The sequence below is a fragment of the Diabrotica virgifera genome, chromosome 5 (genome assembly GCF_917563875.1).
Source record: "Diabrotica virgifera virgifera chromosome 5, PGI_DIABVI_V3a".
Lineage (NCBI taxonomy): Eukaryota > Metazoa > Arthropoda > Insecta > Coleoptera > Chrysomelidae > Diabrotica > Diabrotica virgifera.
In genome coordinates this window covers 207028643-207053394 of record NC_065447.1, presented here as the reverse complement: position 1 = coordinate 207053394, position 24752 = coordinate 207028643, and the positions used below count along the sequence as shown (strand labels likewise).

At 34.3% G+C, this 24752-nt stretch overlaps 1 protein-coding gene across 2 annotated transcripts in view; it reads left to right on the top strand.

The window, feature by feature from the left end:
* Positions 1-24752, top strand: part of LOC126884571 (interferon regulatory factor 2-binding protein 2) — a 69285-nt gene that overhangs the window by 30294 nt on the left and 14239 nt on the right. For both annotated transcript variants that reach the window (XM_050650553.1, XM_050650552.1), the window contains exon 2: positions 18925-19191. In XM_050650553.1, the coding sequence (XP_050506510.1) occupies positions 18925-19191 (267 nt within the window). The remainder of the gene's footprint in view (positions 1-18924; positions 19192-24752) is intronic.

Below are 24752 nucleotides of genomic sequence, written 5' to 3'. Positions count from 1 at the left end.
CAATTTCCGTCTGTATTTCCATGCAATATATCGTCTAATGATCTTTCTTATCCTTTCACTTTACTACTAGAATTACTCCTCCGTCGTATATCTGTACTTCTAGCTTTATTCCATAGTGTCTTACCATCGATTTTTCGAAAGGTTTTCATCTCCGCTGTTTCGAGCAATCTTTTTGTCCTCTCTGTATCGGGTCGTGTTTCTGTCGCGTATGTCATTATTGGTCTAATGACTGTTTTGTAAATTCTTCTTTTCATTTCTTTCCCGATATTTCTATTTCTCCATATTGTTTCATTCAGGCAACCTGCAGCTCTGTTTGCTCTATTCACTTGATCTTCCACTTCTGTTTCGAGCTTTCCGTAGCTAAATAATGCCTAGATATTTAAACTCCAGGACTTGTTCTATTATTTGACTCCTCAGCTCTAATTTACATATTAGTAGTTTTGCTGTTATAACCATGCATTTTGTCTCTTGTGGGGAGATTAAAATGTTCAATTTTCTGGCGGTTATATTACATAAATTGCTGCAGCATAGTTGAAATACTCTTCATTTTGAGAGAATAGTATTGCGTCGTCTGCATAGCAGATTATGTTAAAGTTGTTTTTTCTCCCGTTTGGTATCCGTTTTTAGTTCTATTTTTTTTATCATTTCATGATCAGGTTGAACAATAGAGGACTCCGGCACCATGTCTTATCCCATTGCCAGTTTCAATTTAGTGCGTTAGTTCTTCTACTTTTACTTTTATTGTGTTGTTCGGGCAGATATTTTCGATCGTTTTGATTATCCTTAGCTCTTGTTTACACTAAGTGGATAACGTCCTTTAATTTGACCATGTCAAATGCCTACTTAAGGTCAACTGCTCAACAAAAAGCGTTTAATTTCGACAGAAAAATCAGTCTATAGATAATTTAAGAAGTGAAGCTGAAACAACTAATAAAAAATACAACAAGGATCAACCAAGGTTCCATTAACACTATAAAAGCATGTGATATTTATTCTAAAAAAAAATGATTTTTGGTTTACTTTCCTTTTTTATCAGCATCACTGTATAGAAGAGCATTAGTTGCGGGAAATTGGGATCTTTTTAAAGACCCGATATAATAGCCCTGAGTCAGTAATCCGGGTTTCAGGCCTTTCGGATCTTTACTGATGGATACCATCTGCAGACTTCATTATTAAGGAATAAATGGATACTTGAAGGCTACTAGTGATAGCCTTTTAATGATTCAAAGGGAGATTTAATTAGGTAAAAAGGGTATTAAATCGTAATAAAATAATATAAGGCGAATAAAAGCCAAAAGAGTAATAAACATAAAATTTTTAGATGTCTCTGTCTTCGATCTGGCAATCTGGTCCGATCTGGTTTCATAAGCCTCAATAACGGCGAAACATACAGTGTGTACTAAAATAGACTTTTAGAGAGAATATAGGCGTTAACGCTTTCTGGCACATAATAACTCTAAAGGTAGTAGGTATTTCATAAATTGTTTCTGGAAAGAGGTATTTTCAAACAATTTTTTTTATTTGATTAATGCCTTTATATTGCCTTTTTTAAACAAACGTCTGCAAAAATAAACTAAATACGAACGTCACATTGAATATTCTCATTGCAAAGGGACAGATGCAAAATACGATAAAGTATTGTATCTGTCTAGTGAACTATTCTATCCAGATACTCCCTTATTTTCGTTAACTGTGCTCTTATTATTTCTACTCCCATTGAAGTACCTACATGTATCGTCTATATTTTCATTCTTTCACTACCAATACTTCTGCATTTCAACTTCAGGTATGTTATTGATCATAAAGCAAATCCATCAATATCCTGTTAGTGCTCTCTGCATTTGTTCCGAAAATCAAGAAACCTCCAAGGCACTAGTGTACTATAAATTGAGTTCCGCCTTGGTGCTATGATGTAGGACGAAATACTTAAAACGGGTCAATACCAAAATGGTGAATCCTTGCTTTTCGGAAGCAGTATGTTATAAATCGGTATTACTGCTGACAACTAACTTCTGTACCCGCTTATACAAGTTCAGCACAGTGTTGGTATTACCATATATATTTTTGGAGCCACTCGATAGGCTTCAAAAAGTGTTTGTCGCCTGCGATCACTTGCCTCGCAGTCATGCAAGGTATGGTTCACTATTTCAAGTTTTCTGCTATAGCCTCTGCGCCTTAAACCATATGAAACAGGCTCATTGCATGCATGAGTTCTTTCACTGGCACATGTCCAGTAAGAAAGCCTGTTATGATTCTGAGCAGATTCATACTTGTTTCCGCAGTAAGTACATACTCCAATCCTTTTCGACTGAAAAAGTTATATATTCCCAGTGAGAATTATGTTCAGAGTCATCCGATTCTGGATCAAAGTATTTTGTAGCTGATGCTGATCCTCACCTGGAAAGGTCATCGGCTAATCGGCTCGTTCATTGCCATCTATTTCCGATGAGGTGACACCCATACCAGGTGACACTGTTATGGTCTGACAGCCTATTTAGTTCTCGCCACTGTAACACTAGCCTAGAATTCACCTTAGGGCTCACAAGAGCCCCCATAGTCGCATGCTTATACAATCATCTCCATATATTGATCTAAGTCTGTTAAGTTTCTTTCTAGATTTCTTTGTTTCATTGTTCCTGTAAGTAGTACCAGATTTCTAAGAAACTCATTAATATGCATCTCAGCGGTGTGCAGTTGTTTGAGGTGTGGAATTCCATAAACAAGGGATCTACCTGTTATTAAATGATCCCTTGTTGATATAATTTCACACCTCAAACAATAGCACTCCGCTTAGCTGAATATTAATGAGTCTCTTAGATAGCTGGTACTCTTATTTATACGTCGTGATTGTTTGTACCTACTTACTTGGTTATAATTACATAATTAGTTATTCTCCTTTTCGTGTTGAAGTTACAATGAACAATAAAATTATAAAACTTCAGTTTACCCTGTTTTTAAAAAGATACTAACAATTTTTCAATTACGTAAAAATATAAAATTGCAAGGTGCAGAAATGTCGGCCTATAAACAGAAGTGTCTACATTTTATAATATTATAAAAACAATTTATCGTCCATTGACGAGCGACTCAAAACCGGCAACGTCGAACTCACATGGCCTGTTGGCCGCGATCTTAAAGCAACAAACAAATTCAACATAGCAACACATTTTACAGTTGAGACGGCGATAGATTTGGCAACGCCGGCCGTGACGACGTACACTCTGTTAAAAATACAACGTAACCGAGAAAAAAACTCGCCGCGGTCGCATTCTCGTAGTACGGATGCTGTCGATTCGAGACGAACCGAGCCGAAGTCTGTATTTGTCACAGTCTACGTCACGAGACGTAGAAGGAGGTCACGTGAATAGCTACAACACGACCGTAGACAAAGGGGCGGAGGTGGACGAATATAAATATAGAGATAACAAAATCATAAATGGTGTTTCAGTATATTGAGTGAGTAGGTATTATATCTTTATGCTCTGGTTGGTTCTCTTTGGATAATTATTTTATAAAGGTTACAATGTACATGTATACTAAAAACTATTTCTGTAGCGCTATTAAATTTATAATCTGCTGCAGACGAAGTTTATAAGTCAGTAGTTTTAATCACATAAGGAATAAATTCTCAAGTGACTATACAGAACTACAATACGGTAGTTTGTCAGGCTAGAGTTTTCTAAAGTGATCTCCTTTATATGGACAACTTACAGAACCTATAGACATAGGCAGCCGAATAAGACGGAGACTCATTGAGCCCTATGCTCTTCAATTTAATCATGGATGAAATCATCAAAAGCGTAAACAAAGGAAGATGATACAGAATGGAAAACAAAGAAGTAAACATACTCTGTTACGCAGACGACGCAATATATATAGCTCAATAATGGAAATAAAATATCTTGGAATTACATTGTCCAGCTATGGGATCTGGTCAAAGAAGTGAGAAATCAAGTACAATAAGCAAATAGACTGGCAGGATGCATCAATAATACTATATGGCGAAACCGATATATTAACACTGCACTGAGATGAAGTCAAGAATTTATAAAACCAGTGTAAGATCAATAATGACATGCATCAGAAAGAAGACCCGACACAGCTACAACACGTGCATAGACTACTACTGAAGACAGCAGATAGACCAAGACATTTTAGCATTAAAAACACTTAGAGACTTACAACTTTTTGCATTGTGTTCAGGATGACGACAGGGACTACGCTATCAGAACCGACCTGCGGATCACCTGGTGCCCAGGTCACTGCTAAGGCCCATCATGTGGAGTTTCGTGAGTTATCGGTATTAAATTGATGCAAACAGATTACTTGGAGGTTTTTAGAGTCGCTAAATACGAATGCACTATCAGGACCAACTCTTGGAACACATATTCGGGAGTATTGAGGGTTTTCGGCAATAAATTGATGCAAATAGATTACTCGGGCGGTTTTTGGAATAGCTGAAAACGAATACGCCATCAAAACTGACACCCGGACCGCCTAGTATCTAGGGTCACTTCATCTTCTGGAGTTTCAATGGATTTTGGCACTAAATTGAAGCAAACAGATTACACGAGGGGTTTTTGGGGTTACCGAACACCAGTACGCCATCAGAGCTGACCCCCCGTAGCCACTGGTGCCCACGGTCACTGCTAAGGGATGTCTGCTTCTGAAGTTTCAAATGTTTTTGGAGTCGCTGAATACAAATACGCCATCAGGACCACCTGGTGTCCCAAGGTCACTGCTAAGGAATGTTATCTTCTGGACTTTAGAGGGTTTTTAAACACCAGATGCTCCGGGGGGTCGTTCTGATGGCATATTCTTGTTTAATGATCACAAAAACCCCCAAGTAATCTGTTTTCATCAATTTAGTACAAAAAACCCTCTAATGACGTGTCTTTGCAGTGGCCCTGGGCACTAGGTACTTTGAGGGTCGGTTCTGATAGCGTATTCTTCTTTAGCGACCTCAAAAACTCTCCGAGTAACAAAATCTGGTCCTTAATACACTTGGCATGTTTATATACTTTTGGATAAAGAGAAGTGAAGACATTAGAAGAAAATGCAATGTATAGTGTTTAAACGGATGGACACTGAACAGAAAAAAGAATGGAATAGCCACAAAATCATAACGGAGGAGACCTTGTAGTCAAGAGATAAATCACCAATCGGCAGAAGAAGTATCGAACGACCACCCAAAAGTTGGAGTGACAACCTTCCATAGAGGTACATAACTATCAATCTGCCAATGTACAAGCAGAATTGATTGCTTATAAAGAGCAAGAAGAAGAAAATAGCTTCCGAACAACAGCAAAAGTAGAATTTCAGTAGATTCAAAATGTTATCAAAAGGAGTCAAATGAACATGCATTGCAACATATTAAAATAATCAAAAAAGCACTGTAATATATATTTTATGTAAAACTATAGAGCCCGATAACATAAAATTCGCTGATGATAATTATTGTTTTTACAACTTACGTCGGTGCTGATTTATCTTCAGCTCATAACCGTCACTTGTGTGCGCAGTAAATTCACATTTAGCATTATCTCACGTCCTTGGGATAACAAAAAGTTTATCACGGGATACGAAGAATATTGCGAAAAATGTAAATATGACCCGAAAACAATAAACGTAGTCGTGGTCGTGATTATAATAATCGCAGCTACATAAATCATCAACCCGTAAAAAATGCGTAGAATTAAATAGGTATTGTTTTGAGCAGAAATCTGAAAACAAGTACTGTCTAGAGTAGAGGAAAACTATGTACTTCATTAATAAACAACGCACATATTGTATGCTGTATGCGTGTGAGGCCAAGACTTTACTGTTATAGAAGCAATACAGAAAATAAGAGAAGGATGGGTACCTATTCATTTTTGAACAATACAACACTTGGAGGAATAATAAGCCCCAAACTGTCTCTGAATTGTAGAAAGGGAGACAGTAACAAACCAAAAAAAATCAGAAGTCCTGATGAGAAACAAGAATGTGTGTGTACTTTGTACGCACGTAAGAAGTTATACTTCTACTACATATTATGTGATTTTTAAGACAATACCAAAAATTTTAAAAAATAAAAGAATAAAACGCACACAAACACATTGAAAAATGCCACAAAGAAAAAATGATTTCTGAACGATAATAATTGTTGGCAAAAATTTTAAATACGCATTTTCTGAAAAAAAAAAATTATATAACAAATATACTTACAATCATAACATGCATAAAAAATAAAACCTGCATCGGGAATTGAACCCGTGAATTTCGTGGCACTTTGATTCGTAATCGAAGCGTAGACTCACTCGTCCAATCCCACATTATTTATCATGTGGAAAAATACGGTAACTGAACGTTTTACTGTTTGACAGTTGTTTTGAAAATTAAATTATGTAGTTTAAATTTTGTGGAAGGAAATATAAAAAAACAGTAAGAAAACAATATATTAGATGAAGATTGGTAGAACTTTTGTTAGTAATCAAATTAAGTATGTAAATCAAAGCATTACATACCTACTAGATAAATAAATCTACGCCAAAAAATCATAATTTAAAAATAAAAATCGAACCTAATTTGGGATTTCTCTCTAAAATCCGCATTCTTGAGAAAATAAATGTATGTATTTCAACCTAATTCAAATGTATAATTACAATATGATTATAATAAAAACTACTTACCAAATTAGAATGAGTTTTCCTTGTCCAAAATAGTCCAAAAGTCCAAAAATATAGGTATATGAAAACTATTGAAAAAGGCAGTATAACTATTAACTAACTTTTGTTTGTTGTTTCTTTTCATACAAATTTTAAAACGCAACAACCATAAATAATCTAACTACAGCTGTGCCACAGCCGCCATATTGAATAATTTTTGACATGTCATTTGAACATCCAATCAGAACAAAGTTATAATGCGCATGCGCCCGGTCGCTAGGTTTTACCATATAAAAAATTCACCCTCTATCGCCGGTAAAGAAGTATAACTTCAAAAATCTAGAAAGCAAACAAGAGTAACTATTGGCGACAAAAGCTGCTGTACATAAATAACTTGTTTAGTATGCACGCTGAAGAAAGCAAAGAAGGAAATGATCAACAAAATAATTTTAATATGTAGCGAAGCCACCACTGATAAACATACAGTGTCTCACAGCTTAAATGATGCAATGACTACTCAATAGGGCTTTTCATTGATTGTCATATTTGTTTCGAGCTTCTGTCATATGTTGTATAACCTGTGTATATTAATATACACAGATTATTCAGTATATGACAGGAGCTCGAAACAAATGACTGTGAATGAAATGCCGTATAAAACTAGCTTGTGCCAGTTGCTCAATATGTATTAAAAAAAAATTACGTACTGAAAACTGAAAGTAAGTTAGTATGTCTTTTAAAATAGCATAAGCTGTTTTGGAGTTCAAATATACCATACTTAAATTGTAGTTGTTATTTGTTATTTATATTATGTTTTTCTTTTGACTGTATGTAAGCTTTGTCCATAAAATTGTAAAAATTTTCAGTGGCAATAAAGCATATTTCTATTCTATTCTATTCTAAATAACAAACAGTAAACCTTTGAAATAAATTTAATGATTTGGTACTCGCCATAGTAATGAATATAGCTAAAGATACATTTATCCAAAATGGTAAATAAATGTTCATCAACAGTAGAGCACATTATTCAGCGTTACCAAAATGAAAACTAAAATGAAGAACTAAAATTAAAAAATGAAAGCACGTAGGAGGTGGAGTGATGATGTGGGGGTGTATATTGTCCGCAGGAGTACCTAACATGCATTTTATTGACGGTAATATGAGCCAATACATGTATTTTGATATACTAAGACATTTCATCAGGACATTGATTCAAAACATATTATGTTAAGTATATCGTTTTCGTACTTGGTTGCTTTAAAATTATGTATCGATGATAATTACCAGTTTTATCAGGACATTGATCCAAAACATACTGTTCATATTGTCATTAAAATAGCAGCCCAGTCATCAGATTTGAATGTTATTGAAAATTTGTGACATTAAAAAATAAAGTAAATAGTACCCAAACTGTACCCCAATTTGCAACGTTCAGCAATTAGAAGCTTTTGAATACGAAGGAAAACATAAAATATATCGCCAGTCTAGAATCCAGTTTATTCTTTTTCTTCATGAGCCGCATCCTTTAAGGACATTGGCGATCGTCATGGTCTATTTCAGGGCTTCCGAAACTGTGCGTCGCGACGCCCTGGGGCGTCGCCGAGTTGTCCCAGGGGCGTCGTGTGTCAGAGCGGACTTACAGAAAATATATTTATTACAATACTCATATCCTGCAATTGTCAGATAAAATTATTGGGATTCAGAAGAAGTTGCTCTTATGGAAAGAAAATTAGAAGATCAAACAGACTGTTTCTCAACTTTACAAGGTATTCTACAATAAAAATCGATAGAAATCCTCGATCCCTCTTTAAAAAATATGTTTACACAACACATAATATGTTATCATTGAGCGAACACTTTGAGAAATATTTTCACGAAGATCTGGAGTAATATGACTGGGTCAGAAACCCGTTCATTATCCACATTCCCCATTATCATTGACACTTTCAACAGAGGAAGAAGAACAACTGACAGAATTGTCCTGTGATTCCAGCCTAAAGCTTCAATACGACAAGGACAAACTGTTTGAATTTTGGAGCTCAGTTTCTCATGCATATCATGCCATCAGCACTGCAACATTGAAGGTTTTATTACCATTTGCGACTTCGTACTTGTGCGAAACGGACTTTTCTGCAGTGACAGTAATTAAAAACAAGTACAGGTCAAACATAAACTTAGAAAAAGAAATGAGAGTGGCAATTTCCAAATTGGAACTCCAGTTTCATAAGACGTGCTCAAAAAGCAAGCACATCCCTCACATTAACTAGCTAGTTACATAAAAAAATATCCCTTTTTCTACAACCACTATTCAAAGTGCACTTTTCTGCACGGTTTTATGTTAGCAAACTTGATATTTTCTCACAGTATAAGATATTTGACATTAGTGTGCAGAAAAGTGACGTTTCTGTGCCGCAAAGTGACGTTTCTGTGCCGCAAAGTTCTTTTCTGCACAGTTGACTACCTCATTCTGAGTAACGTTATATTCTGTTTACATCCGTGGACTACCGCATTCTGAGTAACGTTATATTCTGTTTACATCCGTGGTTAAACTTTAGATAAATATATAACCTATAAGACAATTATTATATTTAACTATAGCATAGAAACTAAATTATGGATGTTACAACTGTTTTATTTTACAATTTTATTCTTATTAAACATTTTATAATTATCAAATAACCAATAAGGATTTAGCAACCTGTGCAAGAGACGTCGAATGAAGTAGGTTTTGTGTAAATCCGTGACTGGATAAATATAATGTCAATAATGTGTAATAATTGTTTAAATTTAAACAAATTAAGGCAGTGCATTAATTTTTTAACTGATTTCTGTGCAATTTATTTAGGTATAAGGAATTTAAATTGATTAGTAGGTATTAATTAAATACAGTTTAAAATTTATCACATAGGTACCTATTATAATTAATCGTCGTTTGGAAATTGTGATTTTTATTTTTAGGAAAAACTGTGCTTGTAGAAAAAGTATAGTGTGAAACACGTGCAGAAAGGTAATTTCTCACTCGTTTGAATTGCGGCACTCGCTTGCGCTCGTACCGCAACTTTTCAAACTCGTGAGAAATTAGTACCTTTCTGCACTTGTTGCACAATATACTATTTTATTATGTTTTCGTGCTTAATTTCTATTAAAAATATAAATGTTTTAAATGCTTTAAATTTTTCAACTAGTAGGTGTGTCGTCTTCCCGCTCCTCTTTTTCCTCCACTTTCCCTTGTATAACCAATCGCATTAACTCATATTTTTCATTTCTTTAGTATGTGACCAAAGTAGCTCATTTTTCTTTCCTTCATAGTATTTTTTTTTCTTTTTTCATCCTCCGTGTTTGTTATGTACTGTATATTTTCCACATTCTTCGATAACACCACATCTCAAAGCTGGCAAGTCTTTTTTCAGTTACGCTCTTAATAATTGTCCAGGCTTCAACTCCATACAAAAGGACAGAGAATACGTAACATCTCAATACTCTAGTTCTAATTTCTATTCCTGGTTTTCCATTGAATAATACTGTTTTCATCTTATTGAAAGTACCTCTGGCCATTTCAATGCGTCATTTTATTTCAAGGCAGCGGTCCAATAATTTTGTGAATTTCGCTAACATCCCAAATAATAATTATTGTAATGTCGGTTCGCTAAACTCGATCGTTGATCGAGTTTCGAGTTTTCTCTAGCGTCTAGTGTCAGTTAAAGTTGATCGTTTTCGAGTTATAAACCATTTAATACTGAAAAAATAACGAAAGATGACAATTTTCAAGGCTCAAAAACACAAGTAAAAAATATGATTTTTGTAATTATCGAGTACATAAATTCAAGTTCAAACCTTTTTCTATCAGGTTCCGATAAGAATTTTAGCCATGTTTTATTCTAAAACATATTTTTTTAATTGTTAATGAGGAAGGTTTCTTATGGGGAGACGGGCATTAACAACTAAAAAACAATATTTCAGAATGAAATAATTCCAAAAGCCTTATCAACAGCTGATAGATTAAGGTTTGAACTTGAATTTAGGTACTTCGTAATTTCAAAAATGATATTTTATACTTATGTTTTTGAGCCTTGAAAATCGTCATTTTTCGTTCTTTTTTCAGTTTTAATTTGTTTTAATCAGTTTAACTAGAAAACGATCAACTTTAGAGAAAAATTACAAAAGACCTTTTTTGTTTAGAATGACCTAGAAAATCTGAAATAATATCTGCCCGGGTCGAATTTTTTTTAATTTATAAAAAAGTGTCATTTTTTAATTATTAATTAATTAGAGTTAGAACAAGATTAGAACGGACAGCCCTTGTTTTTTGTAATTGTTAACATGCTAAATTACATTTCCAATAATTTTTATCCATTAAACAGATCGGCAAGGCGGATCCAGGACCGATTTTCGGGAGGGGCCATTAACCTTTTTTTCGGTGGAGATACCGGGGGTCTGGGGGTAATTTTTTAAAATTAGAGTTAAAATGGTTAATTTTAAGGCACTTTCACACACTTTTAACTTATCCTTATTAAAGTATTAATAAAGTCACTACCGATTCCTACACATTTCTTCACATCCAAGTGCAGTTCTTTTAACAAGTTTAATACTATTTTTTCCAATGCTTCTCCTGTCAGGCCTTGTTCTTCCCCTCTTTCTTGATTTTCACTAATTATTTTTATGTTCTCATAAGAGGCAATGAACTTGACCGATCTTCACTAATGTTGTTATTGTGTGTACCTAGCTCAAATTCAGAGAAAGCTGTTTCACGTGAGATACGTGGGTCGTTTTGTCAAATATGACAGAGTAATAATCTGCACTTTGAACCTGATTCATTATTTGTTCAATAATTTCTTCACTTCAACATTTTATCTATCGATTTTGACTGGTGTTACTAATGTATGTTGCTCGGGAAGATGCTGTGGATACGTGTTGTTTAAGAGTCTTATCTCCTGATGTGATTTTAAACCTTAACAATTCCCCTCATTGCTACATCCAGCATCTTCGGCCAGAAGTAGAAGGCCACCCACAGGATGGCCTCTTAGAGGAATATTTTGTCGACCTAAGAACATTACTATTGGTCGTAGTCTTTCTCTATTTTCTTGTATCTGCTTAGACCTCTGAGAGTCTATCTGGATAATGACTTACTTTTGCGGGTTGCGATAACTTTGGAGAAAATCTAGCTCAACCTGAAGGCACTGATTGTGGTCTAATTGATGTTTTTTCATGGGATTGTATCGCTTCGTCGTTGCCCATTACTTTGGCGAAAGATGTTAAAGGTTTTGTGACAAGGCTTTAGGCTGTCATCCCCTTTATTATGACCATATATTTTTTCATTAGAAAAATAAAACGCAATGCTTGCAAAACAATCCTTTTTGAATGTGCGAAAGTACCAATCAACTCCTTTGTTCTAAGTGCTGGTGACCCAAGTAACGTTTCTTTTTTTTTATTTGTGTGTACAGAGTATCGAAATTTATACGAATTTGATGTCTACCAAGGTCGTTCTAACCATTGGCACTTTGTAAAATTATCAACATTTAGATTTACACAGCATCCTATGTCATTCTTGAATCTTCTGTTACTGCTTTCATTCAGTTCTAGTCCAGAAGATATAGTTATCCCCTGTTTTGTACATACATAATATATATGTGTTTGAAACTGAAAACATTTGAACTACAAATATTTAAATTTATATTTTTTTTATTCTCGGAGGGGGCCACGGCGGCGGATCCCTGGATCCGCCCTTGCAGATCGGTGCAAATCGACCTTATATCGTATCTTAGACTATGGGACTTTTCATTTCTCTCTAAATAATTTATAATTCACATTTAATAATTAACTTATTTGAAGATTGAGTGATAAAATTAGTCATTTGCAATGAGCAATGGGCAATTAAACGTGCTTATCTTTGAAACATAAAGAGTTATGATGTTCAGAATCTTTTTGATCTGTACTTTATGATTTATATTGTATTTTACACTTTGCTTAGAACATGACTGCTGTCAAGGTTACTTACGAAATGTTTTGTAATAAAAACTAGATTTATATGCCACTAAGCTTAAATAAAAACGTTTTGGTAGGTCGGAAAAAATTTCACTTTTGTTTGTTTCAGTATGGATTAGTTTTTCTTCGTTTTATCAGCATAAATCCTGATACCAGTGGCGGCTTGTCACAGGAGGCTTAGTCTCCCCATAAATTTTTTACACACGCTACGCTGTTTTCTTTATCTTGAATCGCGAAAAACAACAAGTATTCTCACTATTATAATATAACGTGTAAATTCCATATTATCACTAAATATCTATACCCACGGAGCATTAGCATTAGAACGCATGATTGCGTCTCATTTTTTTTTATTATTATTGTAGGCAGGATCCTGGGTTATCCCGAGATGCATGAACGGAGCCGAGAAGCCGGCCAGCCTCCGTTGCTAATGCTCCGCGCAGCGCAACGGGCGTTTAAGGTGACCCGGTCTCCTAAGGCTAAGGCTCCACGGGCGACAAATTTACGATAGCAGTAGCCGTAAAACGAACTTAAGGTTCCGCGGAACGGAATAGGAATAGCCGAACTGTACCGACTACAGGACTTGTGCGTAGTCGGTTCAGTTCGGCTATTCCTATACAGTTAGAATAATATTTGGAACAACTTGTTCAAATAACTTTTTCCGATATTTGTAACGCAAAGCAAAATATCAGTCATTTATCATGTTTTTGGATTCGCAGTAGGCCGCGTTTAGAATTAAAAAAATTCAGTTGAGTATCTTAAAAAATGTGAACCTTTAACCTGTATGGACTGCAAAACTTCAAATCTGTATTTATTTATTTTGATATGCATATCTACTTACAAAGATGGAATTGTTAACAAATAAACGACAAAAACTTTGGTATTAAACTTTTACAATTAGACTAATTATTTTTAAAATGATATGATATTTTGAAATAATGAATTATGCTTGATGATGTTATGAAATGTAAATAAAAAATGGGTCCTTAGCATTTTTTTGCTAGTGCAAATTTGTCTAGATATTTTACAGTTAGGTATAGCCTCCCCTGTTGTAAAAATCACGAGCCGCCACTGCCAGATACCTTTATAATAAGGTTCTGAAACTATTTTCTTGTGGCATATCTAAAACGTCGTATTGACGTGTTCAGGAATGCATATTTTAGATTCCTCATATCCGTGCATTTATCGCCCTTTTTCTTTGCAAATTATAGGACAGGGTATAGGTGAGAGTCAAAATTGTTTTCCGACCTAAGAAATATTTTAGATTTTTATTTTCAATTATTTGGAAATGGAGGTCTCTTAGGTTTCACCTATCAAAAGAAATTATAAAGCTAAGTATTTCCTCTGTCATTCACCCCTGTTTTCTTCTTGTTTTTACATTTGTGCACCCGATCTTGTTATTCCTGAATGTTGTTTAAGAGCATACAGTAGCGATCAACAGGTAGCAACAAACGCGGTCCAAGATTGCGGCTGTAATTTTGAATATTTTGTAGAGATATTTGGCACACATTATTCATAATATAATAATGAATGGCGGTACAGAGCCAAATTTCAGAAATATGTTAGTATGTGGAAATTACTCGATAAATAAATAAAATATTGCAAAAAGGAGCCTAAACCGCCATTAAGAAAGACAAAAAAATACACTTTATTCAAATAAACTTTTTTATCCCATGCCTAGATTTTGTGTCACATTGGATCTAGTAAAAATCGATTTTCTATAACAAGAAATCGAACGTGACTGACTCGGCAACATTTCGCGCCTATGAGTATAAAAATTATTGTTTTTGATAGCATAAAAATGTCATTGTCAGTGTCGAATTACCGACGCACTGTTGCCTCACTGTTGAAAGTTCGCAGAACTTTCGAAAAACAAGAATATTGATGACGCCCTACTGTTTACTCTTAATATTAAATTTGTAATTCTCTTTTAGCGTTCCTCAATACCTTCCCTCTCTGCTTGGTGTCCACTCAATTTTTTGTTCTAGTATGCTGTTATTTCTTGTTTTACAATAGCACGTGTCATTTCTTCTCTATCAATAATAACTATTTGCTTTGTCACCCATATAATCTTGTTTAATCTCAGTCTGATTTTTCCTACAAAAATATGGTTTCCTACAAAAATGTGGTTTCCTTAAATAGTGCATGATCTTCTCAGTTGGTTTTTGAGATATTATTTGCATCAATTGTAATTTCAGGTGAAATATTATCAACTTTCATATTGGTAGGGGAGCCCAAGCGGGGATTTTTGCAGTTACTCGAGGGCGTCAGATTATCATATGGGGAGAAACCTTGTACCCTATAAATGTACCCCTACCATATAATGGATCTCAATACAGGGGTGTTTTACCTCGATCTCAATACCCGAAAAAAAATCTATCCTTAAAAAACTCGAAATCGTCAGATTAAGATAAGGTAAGTTAAGCACATGCAGAACAGTGTATATTTAAAAAATCTGAAGGTGTGAGCAGGGCGTAAGGAAATGGGCGAGTCACAAAGTTTCACAAGAAAAAAAGCGACTAATTCGAGAAATAAACGTCAGATCGAAAAACTAGAAAATACTTGTTCAATATTTTTCAAAAATTTATCGAATGATACCAAACACGACCCCCCACGGCAAGGGGTGGGGGGTCAATTTAAAATTTTAAATAGGAGTCGCGCGATATTTCGCGAAATGAACATCAGATCGGAAAACTGCAAAATACAAGTATTCAATATTTTTGAAAAATCTATCAAATCACACCAAACACTGCCCCCCACGGAGGCGGGGTGGGGGTTACTTTAAAATCTTAAATAGGAGCCTCCATTTTTTATTGCAGATTTGGATTCTTTATGTAAAAATAAGTAACTTTTATTCGAGATTTTTTCGAATTATGGATAGGTTGCGCTATAATCGGAAAAACGATTGTTGAAAATGGAATATTAAATTAAAAAATGGAAAGTTCCCACTTAAATGGAAAACTTTACTTAACTTTTTTTGGTTTTAGGACCTACTCTTCACAACCCAATAGGTTCCCATAACGCTCGAGTAACTGCAAATTTAGCATACTTTCCTCCCCTACTATTTTGTAACGCACTAGATTTTTCAGTCATTTTTAAAAATTTTATTAAACTTTTTTTATATATACTATATTAAACTTATTTTATTAAACCAGGATGTCGCATTTATATCTGATTCCAATAGCTTTGTTGGTTAACTGTTTCCCTTCTCTTTTGAAGATTACTCTGCGATTTAAAAATATATTCCGGTGTACATTACTTTACGATTTGATAGACAAACAAGAAGATGAAGAGGAAGCTGTCAAAACTTTAAACATGTTTTTCTTAAAACTGCTTTTCAATGGCGGTGGACATTGTAACACAAAAACTGTTTGACCAATCCACTTGAAATTTTGCTAACATTATCGATATATACATATTTGTTTTTATGCTTATTTTTTGTTAAGTAATAGGTACATAATAAATATGTTGATTTTCACCCTTTTGTTACACAGAATTTCGTTTTTTTTTACTTTCGAGTGATACCAAGAACTCAAAAATAGTTAAAAATAAAAAAAAAATTTCACATGATGCAGTGACGAGTTCTAATGTCCACCGCAAAATCCATTTTTGTCTGCAAAAATTTGCCACCGTTGGCTTATTTTTCAATTTTTTTGTATTATTCTTTGAATTGTAGATACTTGATAAGCTTATTTAATTTAAAAAAATTACCATAGTTTCAAAAAAAAATCATAAAAATGTGCTTGAAATGTTGATTTCAAAACCATACCCCCTTCCCCCGCTCCCACATACCATACCGAATAATAAATTAAAGTTAAGGCTGATAATGTGATTATACGAGGTCAAGTTACCTTTTCTTAGAGATATGAATAGATTTGGATTTTAATAACCTAATTTTATAATATTATCTTCAAATTATTTTTTTCCTGATGTCGGATATGCGAATAAGGATATGCAAAAATATGCGAATATTCACGAATGCGAATACATATTCGTTAAATCACTAAAATAATTATAGGATTTTATAAATAAGAAAAGTGTTTTAGAATAAAATAGTCTACCTCAAAAGTAAGAATTTTTAGTTTCTATTTTTAAAAATGGTATCAATGGTCGTGAAAAAAACCGTATTTATGTAAATTTGCGTAACTGCTGTTCTAAATAGGTTATCAGTTTGTTATCAACCCTAAAGAAATTCCCATCTGTGTCTTTATATTGTGTGTTACGTTAAAAAGGGGCTAGGGCTAGACGATAGAGCAGATGTTTTCCGCTATTTCGATAGTAAGATGCAGATTCTCGTCCAGGTGCATTGTCGTCTTTTATATTATTCCTTAACAATGGCCTTTATTATTATCAAAGACTTTTTATTTACGATAACATGGATTTTAGAGCAATATAAAATATGAAATACCTAGAGGTTTTAAGTTTTAACAGAGAGTACCTAAGTATACTTTTAACATTATCTAAAAAAAATAAATAATATAATTATAGGTACGTCTAGTTTTCAAAAACCGAGTTGGTTTTCATTTGTTCTAAAAGGTCTTTTGGCTTCTACTAAAAAAGGAAAATATCACCCATATAAAATTTATAATGTCCAACATCAATGAGGATGATTCAAATCGCTGAATGCAGTTTGGCGAAATAATGTAAGATTTATGTAATCAAAATTCGCGCTCATTCGCCAAACCTTTTTTTCTGATGAAGCAACCGCGTGTTTATATGAAACGGTAAATAAATCAGCAAAACTGTAGGTCTACCCCCTACATCTCTAGATCTTACACCACTTGGTTTTTTCCTACGGGGTTACTTAAAATCAAAAGTTTACATCGATCGACTACAAAATTTAAGAATTAGTTAGATTGGACATTCGTAATATAACTCTAGAAATATGGTCCATAACGTTCAAGAAGATTGACCGCTAAAATGCAAGTGGGAGGCAATATTAACTTTTAAATCAAAATCAAATCGTAATTAGTCAATTTTTCAGTATTTTTTATAAAGCAGTAAAATGTATTTTATGTTGAACAAATTAAATATATAAGAAGTATGTAATTCAAAAATTAAATATGTTTTGGCCACCCTGTAGAAATAATTATGTTAATGCTCATATTACTTAATATAGAATTGAATAACTTTTCAAATGAGTTAGCACAAGACCCCTATATACCAAATAGTCATCATTTAAAAATAAAAATTGATAATTTCATCCCATTTTTGTCGCAGAAAAGAATATGGACCAATCATATTTTTGTCATAACTCCCTTGGGATTGGTGCTAAAGACTTTTATCATCATCATCATTGACTGGATAACCCATGGTGGGTCTTGGTCTGTTCCAGAAGACTTTTATAACAAATATAAATAAAACATTTTTCAAGCACTATAAAAAAGGTCTATGAGTTTTCCAAGAAAAATGCCTGGGTTTCTTCATATTTCACGTTGAAACTTTCAATTTTTGGCGTTTCATGAAGAACAACCAACTTTCAATAAGCTATTTCTCCGCTTTTATTGAGGCTACAGACACCGTAAACACCTTTTTGTTTTTTTATAAGCTACATTTTTTATAAGAATGATTTTTTTGATGAATAATACACATTTTTTGAGTACCTTGCAAAAAACCATTTGAAAAGGTGCTTTTCCTGGGGGTGGCATCCCCCCAGAGTAAAAGCACTCTACGGCACAGGTTCAGCTTTGAAGTAGAGTGTAAGTAGATCCTATTATATAGCCAAATTTTGGTACAAATCAGTGCAGACTCACAAAATTATAAGGGAAATGGATTATCCACTGGACTATAACAGCAATTTGCAAATATTCGTTGGTTCCAAATATTATATGCTCTGTTTTTAAACCAGGAAGAGTAATTCAAATTTTCCGCGCCGTAATGACTGTTTGTAATTGGTCCAACCTCAGGCAAGTTTACTTCACTGTTATGAAATTTTGACACTACGACACTATTGAAATTTATGAAATTTCGACACTATTGGCATTTGGCATTTCATAGGTTAATTAAGTTACATCGGCAATTTTTTGTGTTTTCTGTGTTATTCCTTTAATTTTTAGAATTTTAGTCTTAAAAAAAGATGTATTTGGTGATTTTTTTAGTCACTTTTTTGGGCGTCAATCTGTCTTTTTAGTTTACTCCTACTGGTTTAAAACAAAGCATAGTCGCTAAAACTTGTTTGCTTCTTACTTGGCAAATGTTTAAATTTGAATTATTAAGTACATACTTGCACTTATTATTAATACTAAATTACCTTTTTACGTTTGATCTTTTTAATTTACGCATAATTTCTTTCCAGCTCCCGTCTCGATAGCAAGTGCGAATGGGACCTCTTCGAATTCTCCATTAAATAATAGAACCGGTTCCCCGCCAGAAGCTAACATGGCTGGTGCGACACCCCAGGCTCAACCTACTACCGGTTCTGGCCAAAGTCCCATGGCAGCTTTGATATCAGTAGCAGACAATCTACCACCCGGAAGTCCTCGATCAACTGGAGGAAGTCCGCCTACAAACGTTGCCCCTCGGTCTGCATCGAGAGGATCTCAACATTCGCCTAATTCAACAGGTAATCATTTTTTTAATAAAAAGTGAATTTTTCAAATTTGTATTACAAAATAACTATGGTTCATACAATATAAATACCGTTGCACGTCATCCGCGTCATAGCAAGTGACGTCGCGTGATACCAACATAAAATATTTAAGTCGTAGGTGTGTTTCTTTTTAGAATCGTTTAGCCAAGTACACTGAAATTACAGTCACTAGACATATTTTATTACATAGGCTTAGAAATAATACACATATGTCCAAAAGTTTGGAATATTGGAATATTTCATCTTTTTATTGATTTTTATATATAAACTGTTCTAAATAGTTTAACATCATTTTGTTTCAATTCTCAACAATACTAAATACATTTCAAAACCAGATAAACTTACAATGTACAACTTACATTTAAAAATAAATTAGTATAGAAAAAAATAATTTTTAATAAAACTAATAATTAGTATTTCCTCCATTGGCCTGTATGCATGCCTGTAGGCGATTTGGCATGCTGCCGATTAACTGGTCGAGCTGGGCTTGCGGAATTCTCTCCCATTCTTCACGAGCAACATCTTGTAGTTCTCGAAGTGTAATAGGAGGATTGTTTCGCTTCTTGATGCGTGTTATCAGAATGTCCCAAGCATGTGCAATAACGTTCATGTCGGGGGAATTCGAGGGCCACTGTAATGTAGATATTCCTTCTTCTTCCAGAAAATTTTGTACTGCTGCTGTTCGATGAGGAGGTGCGTTGTCATGCATAAACACAAATTCATCCCCTACTGCCCCTCGGAATAGACGTACAATAGGATTTTAAACTTCCTCGATGTACACAGCACCAGTGACTCCTCTCTCCAGAAATAGCAGTGGCGCCCGAGTACCACTCATAATACCACCCCAAACCATAATACTGCCACCTTCAAATGGGGCAGCGGTTGGGCTGTTTCTAGTCGGGCTTGTCGTCCTGGGGCCCTCCAAAGCAGTGTCCTTCGCGAATCAGATACCAAACCAATTTTTGACTCATCAGAGAACATCACGTTATTCCAGTTAAGACCATGATGCACCATTTCTCTAGCCCATTGCAATCTTACTATTTTGTGTTGGTAGGTTAGTTTAGGAACATGTAGGTGTCTTCTACGATACATATTTACCGCATTTAGTCTGCGTATTATTGTTTGCCGTGAAATATTCAGTCCTTGAAGCCTAGAAATTTCTCTGGATATACCACTTGTAGATTCCAGACGATTTCTACGAGCTATCAATGTTATCTATCGGTCTTGCGCTGCTGTTGTACATCGACTTCTACCACTTCTGGGATCCTTGACGTCATTTGTATCTTGGAATTTTTTTTTAATTTTCGGTACAGCACTCTGAGTAACATCAACAATATTCGCGATACCACTTTGACTAAAGCCCTGGTTGCGGGAGCACGCCAAATAGAATTCTATTTTAGTGACGTCAAGTTGCCTAGCAACCGTCGATTCTCCCATCATGAAATTCTACTTTGTGACGTCAGCAAAATAGAATTCTATTTGGCGTGCTGTAGTGGGAGCACGCAAAATAGAATTCTATTTTAGTGGCGTCACGTTGCCTAACAGCCGTCGATTCTCGCATTGTGAAATTCGATTTTGTGACGTCAGCAAAATAGAATTCTATTTGGCGTGCTCTCACTACTGGCCCTGTAGTAACAAAGCAATTACTCTAGATCTGTCAAAATGAGATATCACGTTTCTAGGCATTTTTAAACGGTTCAATTCAACTTTAAACAAAGAAGGAAATAATGTGTAAATACGCTAATCAGTTGAATGTGACCAAAATGATACAAAAACGATTGAAATTTTTTGCCATTTTCATTTAAAAACGCTCTAGAATGAATATCAATAACAGTTTTGAAACCACCATAGGCGTAGATATATTATTTGTACTTATTCCAAACTTTTGGACATTGTGTGTATTTGAAGATTTCTATTAATGTAAACTTAAAGGAAGTGCACCATAACTTGTTGCATTTAATTATTTTTATAAGTAGATTATAAAGCGTTTTTATGAAGCACATTTGTCTGGATAACACTATAACTGCGATCGAACGAAGGTAACATTTTGCAACCAATAATAATTTGACAGATGCGGTATTGACCCTCCAGATTTGTTTTTATTATTTACTATGTAGGTATGTAGAGGTATATTGAATATTTTATATATTGTTTTATAGTTTATTCTTTTTATTTATTTACATTGAATAATAATTTGTTTAGTTGTATAATCCACTTCTAAAATAATATGTGATAATTTGATTTAAAATGAATTCAGGGTTTTTTTTTGTAATTTGGCAACAATGTCAACTTAAATCTCTGGCATAGATAATGACGTGCAACGGTATTTGTCCTGTACCAACCACAACCAACCATACCTTTGTATGTCTATGCACCTCTTGGCTGAAGTTTATTTTCCACGTGTTGCGAATGTTTGTAAAATTAGTATACAGTATAGTCTCCCTGAATACCTATACGCTTCCACAGCTGTTATAGCCTCATAATTTAATAAAAAAAAAATTCACGCATGAATTTCTTTATGTACTGAAACAGATCGAACAGAAACAATTCCAACTTTAATGTATAAATACCATAGATAGACCATGGTTAAAATGCTCATATGACACAGTGCATTGTCCTGATAAAAAAGGATATTTTCCTTCTGCAATGCAAACCGGGCCTTTTTCACGATTTTTTTTCTTCAGCTGGTCGAAAAGGTTACAATAATATCCAGAATCCACAAACAAAATTTCTTCTTCTTGCAGTGCCGTCTCCTATCGGAGGTTGGCTACCATCACAGCAATTTTAACTTTGATGGCTGCAGCAAAATTCCTCTCGCATTCTAAAAAACTTATGCTAACAAATTCTTGGCCGATTTCTGGACACAAACTCGTTTCGGAGCCGAAGAACCAGGTTTATACCACTCTTTAACCTCTTGTTTTGATTCAGGATCATGGTGATAGACCCAAGTCTCATCTATGGTGATGAATCGATGCACAAAATCTACTTTATCCTTTCGAAAATTCTCTAAATGTTGTTGAGAAAGTAACGTTCGATTGTGTTTTTGTTCCTTTGTTAGCGAATGTGGCAGCCACTGTGAACACAGCTGTTCATTTGAAACCCAATACTTCAGTTAAAATATTGCTTACACTGCCAAAATGAGATGGCTAGGCCTTCTACTAAATCTCTTTCAGTCACTGGACGATTTTCCAATACCATATCCTGTATTTTTTCTACGATTTCTGGTGTTGTTGCTGTTTTTTGACGTCCTTGACGTGGATCGTCTTTAAGGCTTGTACTTCTTCTTCTTGCAGTACCGTCTCCTGTCGGAGGTTGGCTACCATCACAGCAATCTTAACTTTGTTGGCTGCAGCTGTGAACAATTGTATTGAACTGCACTCTCTTAAATTTCGCAATCAAGAAATCCTCCTACATCCCACATTTCTCTTTCCCGAGATTTTTCCTTGGATTATGAGCTTTAGCAGGGAGTAGATACTTTTCCCTCTCATTATGTAACCTAGATATTCCAGTTTTCTCGTTTGTGTGGTTTTTAGACTTCGCATTCCTTCCCCATCTTCAGCAAAACATCTTGATTAGACAAGGCGAAAACGGCGGGTCCCAGAATAAGGTTCAAGAAGTCGCCCACGTGAAAAATGGTTCAATTTTTTTAACAATTTTTTTAATCAAATTGCAAAAATTAATATTTTAGGCTCGGACAAATTTTTTTTAGGTTTTTTGGACCATTCTGGACAAAAAAGGTCTCTTATAATTTTTTTTCTAAAGTTGATCTTTTTCGAGTTACAAGCAATTTAAAATTTCAAAAACTCGAAAATGACCCTTTTTAAGACTTAATAACTGGTTAAAAATTATTATTATGAAAGTTAGAAAGTGACTAAATCAAAATTTAAGGAATCCTCTACTTGATCCTGAAGAAATCTGTGTTATAAATTTATTACTAAGCTGTTATTTTTAATTAATAACAATGGGCGGTTAGATCGTATTGACGCAGCTGTAAATGTGAGTGCAAGTAAGATGCACAATTGGATAGACTACATTTTAGGCACGATGGGACCCTACAACTTAAATAGTAGAACCTAAAAGAAAACGTTTGAACACTGTGCCGTCACTTTTCAGTGGCACATGCGTCGACAGTGGCGCATCAAACTTTCCACTTCTGGACGGGATAAATAAATTAAAAGCTACCCTCCCTTACTAACAGAATTAATTTTTTTTTTATTTTTTTAAGTTCTATGTGATTAACACATAAAATTCCGCGTAATTTTAACCCACCACCCCATTCCCCCTACCCCCACCATCAAAAACTTCATTTTTCGTTTTTATTTTTTTTTTGGTGGGATGCAATCAATTTTAAAATTTCAAAAAATTCACAAGCATAGCTGAAGATTTTATAAAACATGCAAATTTTTTATAGACCCATAGGCAGAGTGTACATAACCTCAACAAATTAAAAAAAATTTTTTTTTTTCAAAAAAGCGTATAACTTTTTTTGAGGAATAGCTACAGGTCTAATTTTTTCTTAATTTTGTGTGTTTTATCAAACACTATATTTTAAATTTTTTTCAGATTTTTCTGTAAGGCTTCCCACATTCAAAAATCCGAAAAACTGTTTTTTGGGGGGTTTTGGGGGATTTTCCCTATTTTATAGATTTCATAATATATCAAATCAATTTTGTTTTTATAGATTATATGTAACTTGAAGTAAGTGAGTCCTTTAGAATATTTAAAAATCAGAAAAACACGTTCAAACCCCCCCAAAACCCCCTTAAAAAACAGTTTTTTAGATTTTTAAAGGTGACCAGCGTTACAGAAAAATCTGAAAAAAATTAGAAATATAGTGTTTGATAAAATACATAAGACTAAGAAAAAATTAGATCTGTAGCTATCCCCAAAAAAAAGTTATATACTTTTTTCCAAAAAAAAAAAATTTTAAATTTTTTGAGGTTATGTACACTCAACCTACAGGTCTATAAAAAATAGACGTGTTTTATAAAAGCCTTAACTATGCTTGTGAATTTTTTGAAATTTTAAAATTGATTGCATCCCACAAAAAAAAAATAAAATCGAAAAATAAAGTTTTTGATGGTGGGGGCAGGGAGAAGGGGGTGGCGGGTTAAAATTACGATGAATATTATGTCTTAATCACATAGAACTTAAAAAATGAAAAAAATTAAATTCTGGTAATAAGGGAGGGTATTTTTTAATTTATGTATCCCGTCCATAAGTGGAAAGTTTGATGCGCCACTGTCGACGCATGTGCCACTGAAAAGTGACGGCACAGTGCTCAAACGTTTTCTTTTAGGTTCTACTATTTAACTTGTCCCGTCGTGCCTAAAATGATTAAGAAATTTCACCTATAGCGGCTCCTAGTTTAGGACTGCCGGAATGGTATCTCTCTCGTACTCAGCAGTTTCGGCCGCGTAAAACGTGCATGGCGCTCATTATTATTACTTAAAAATAACAGCTTAGTAATAAAATAATGACAAAAATTTCTTCAGGATCTTGTAGGGGGGCATTAAACTTTGATTTAGTCACTT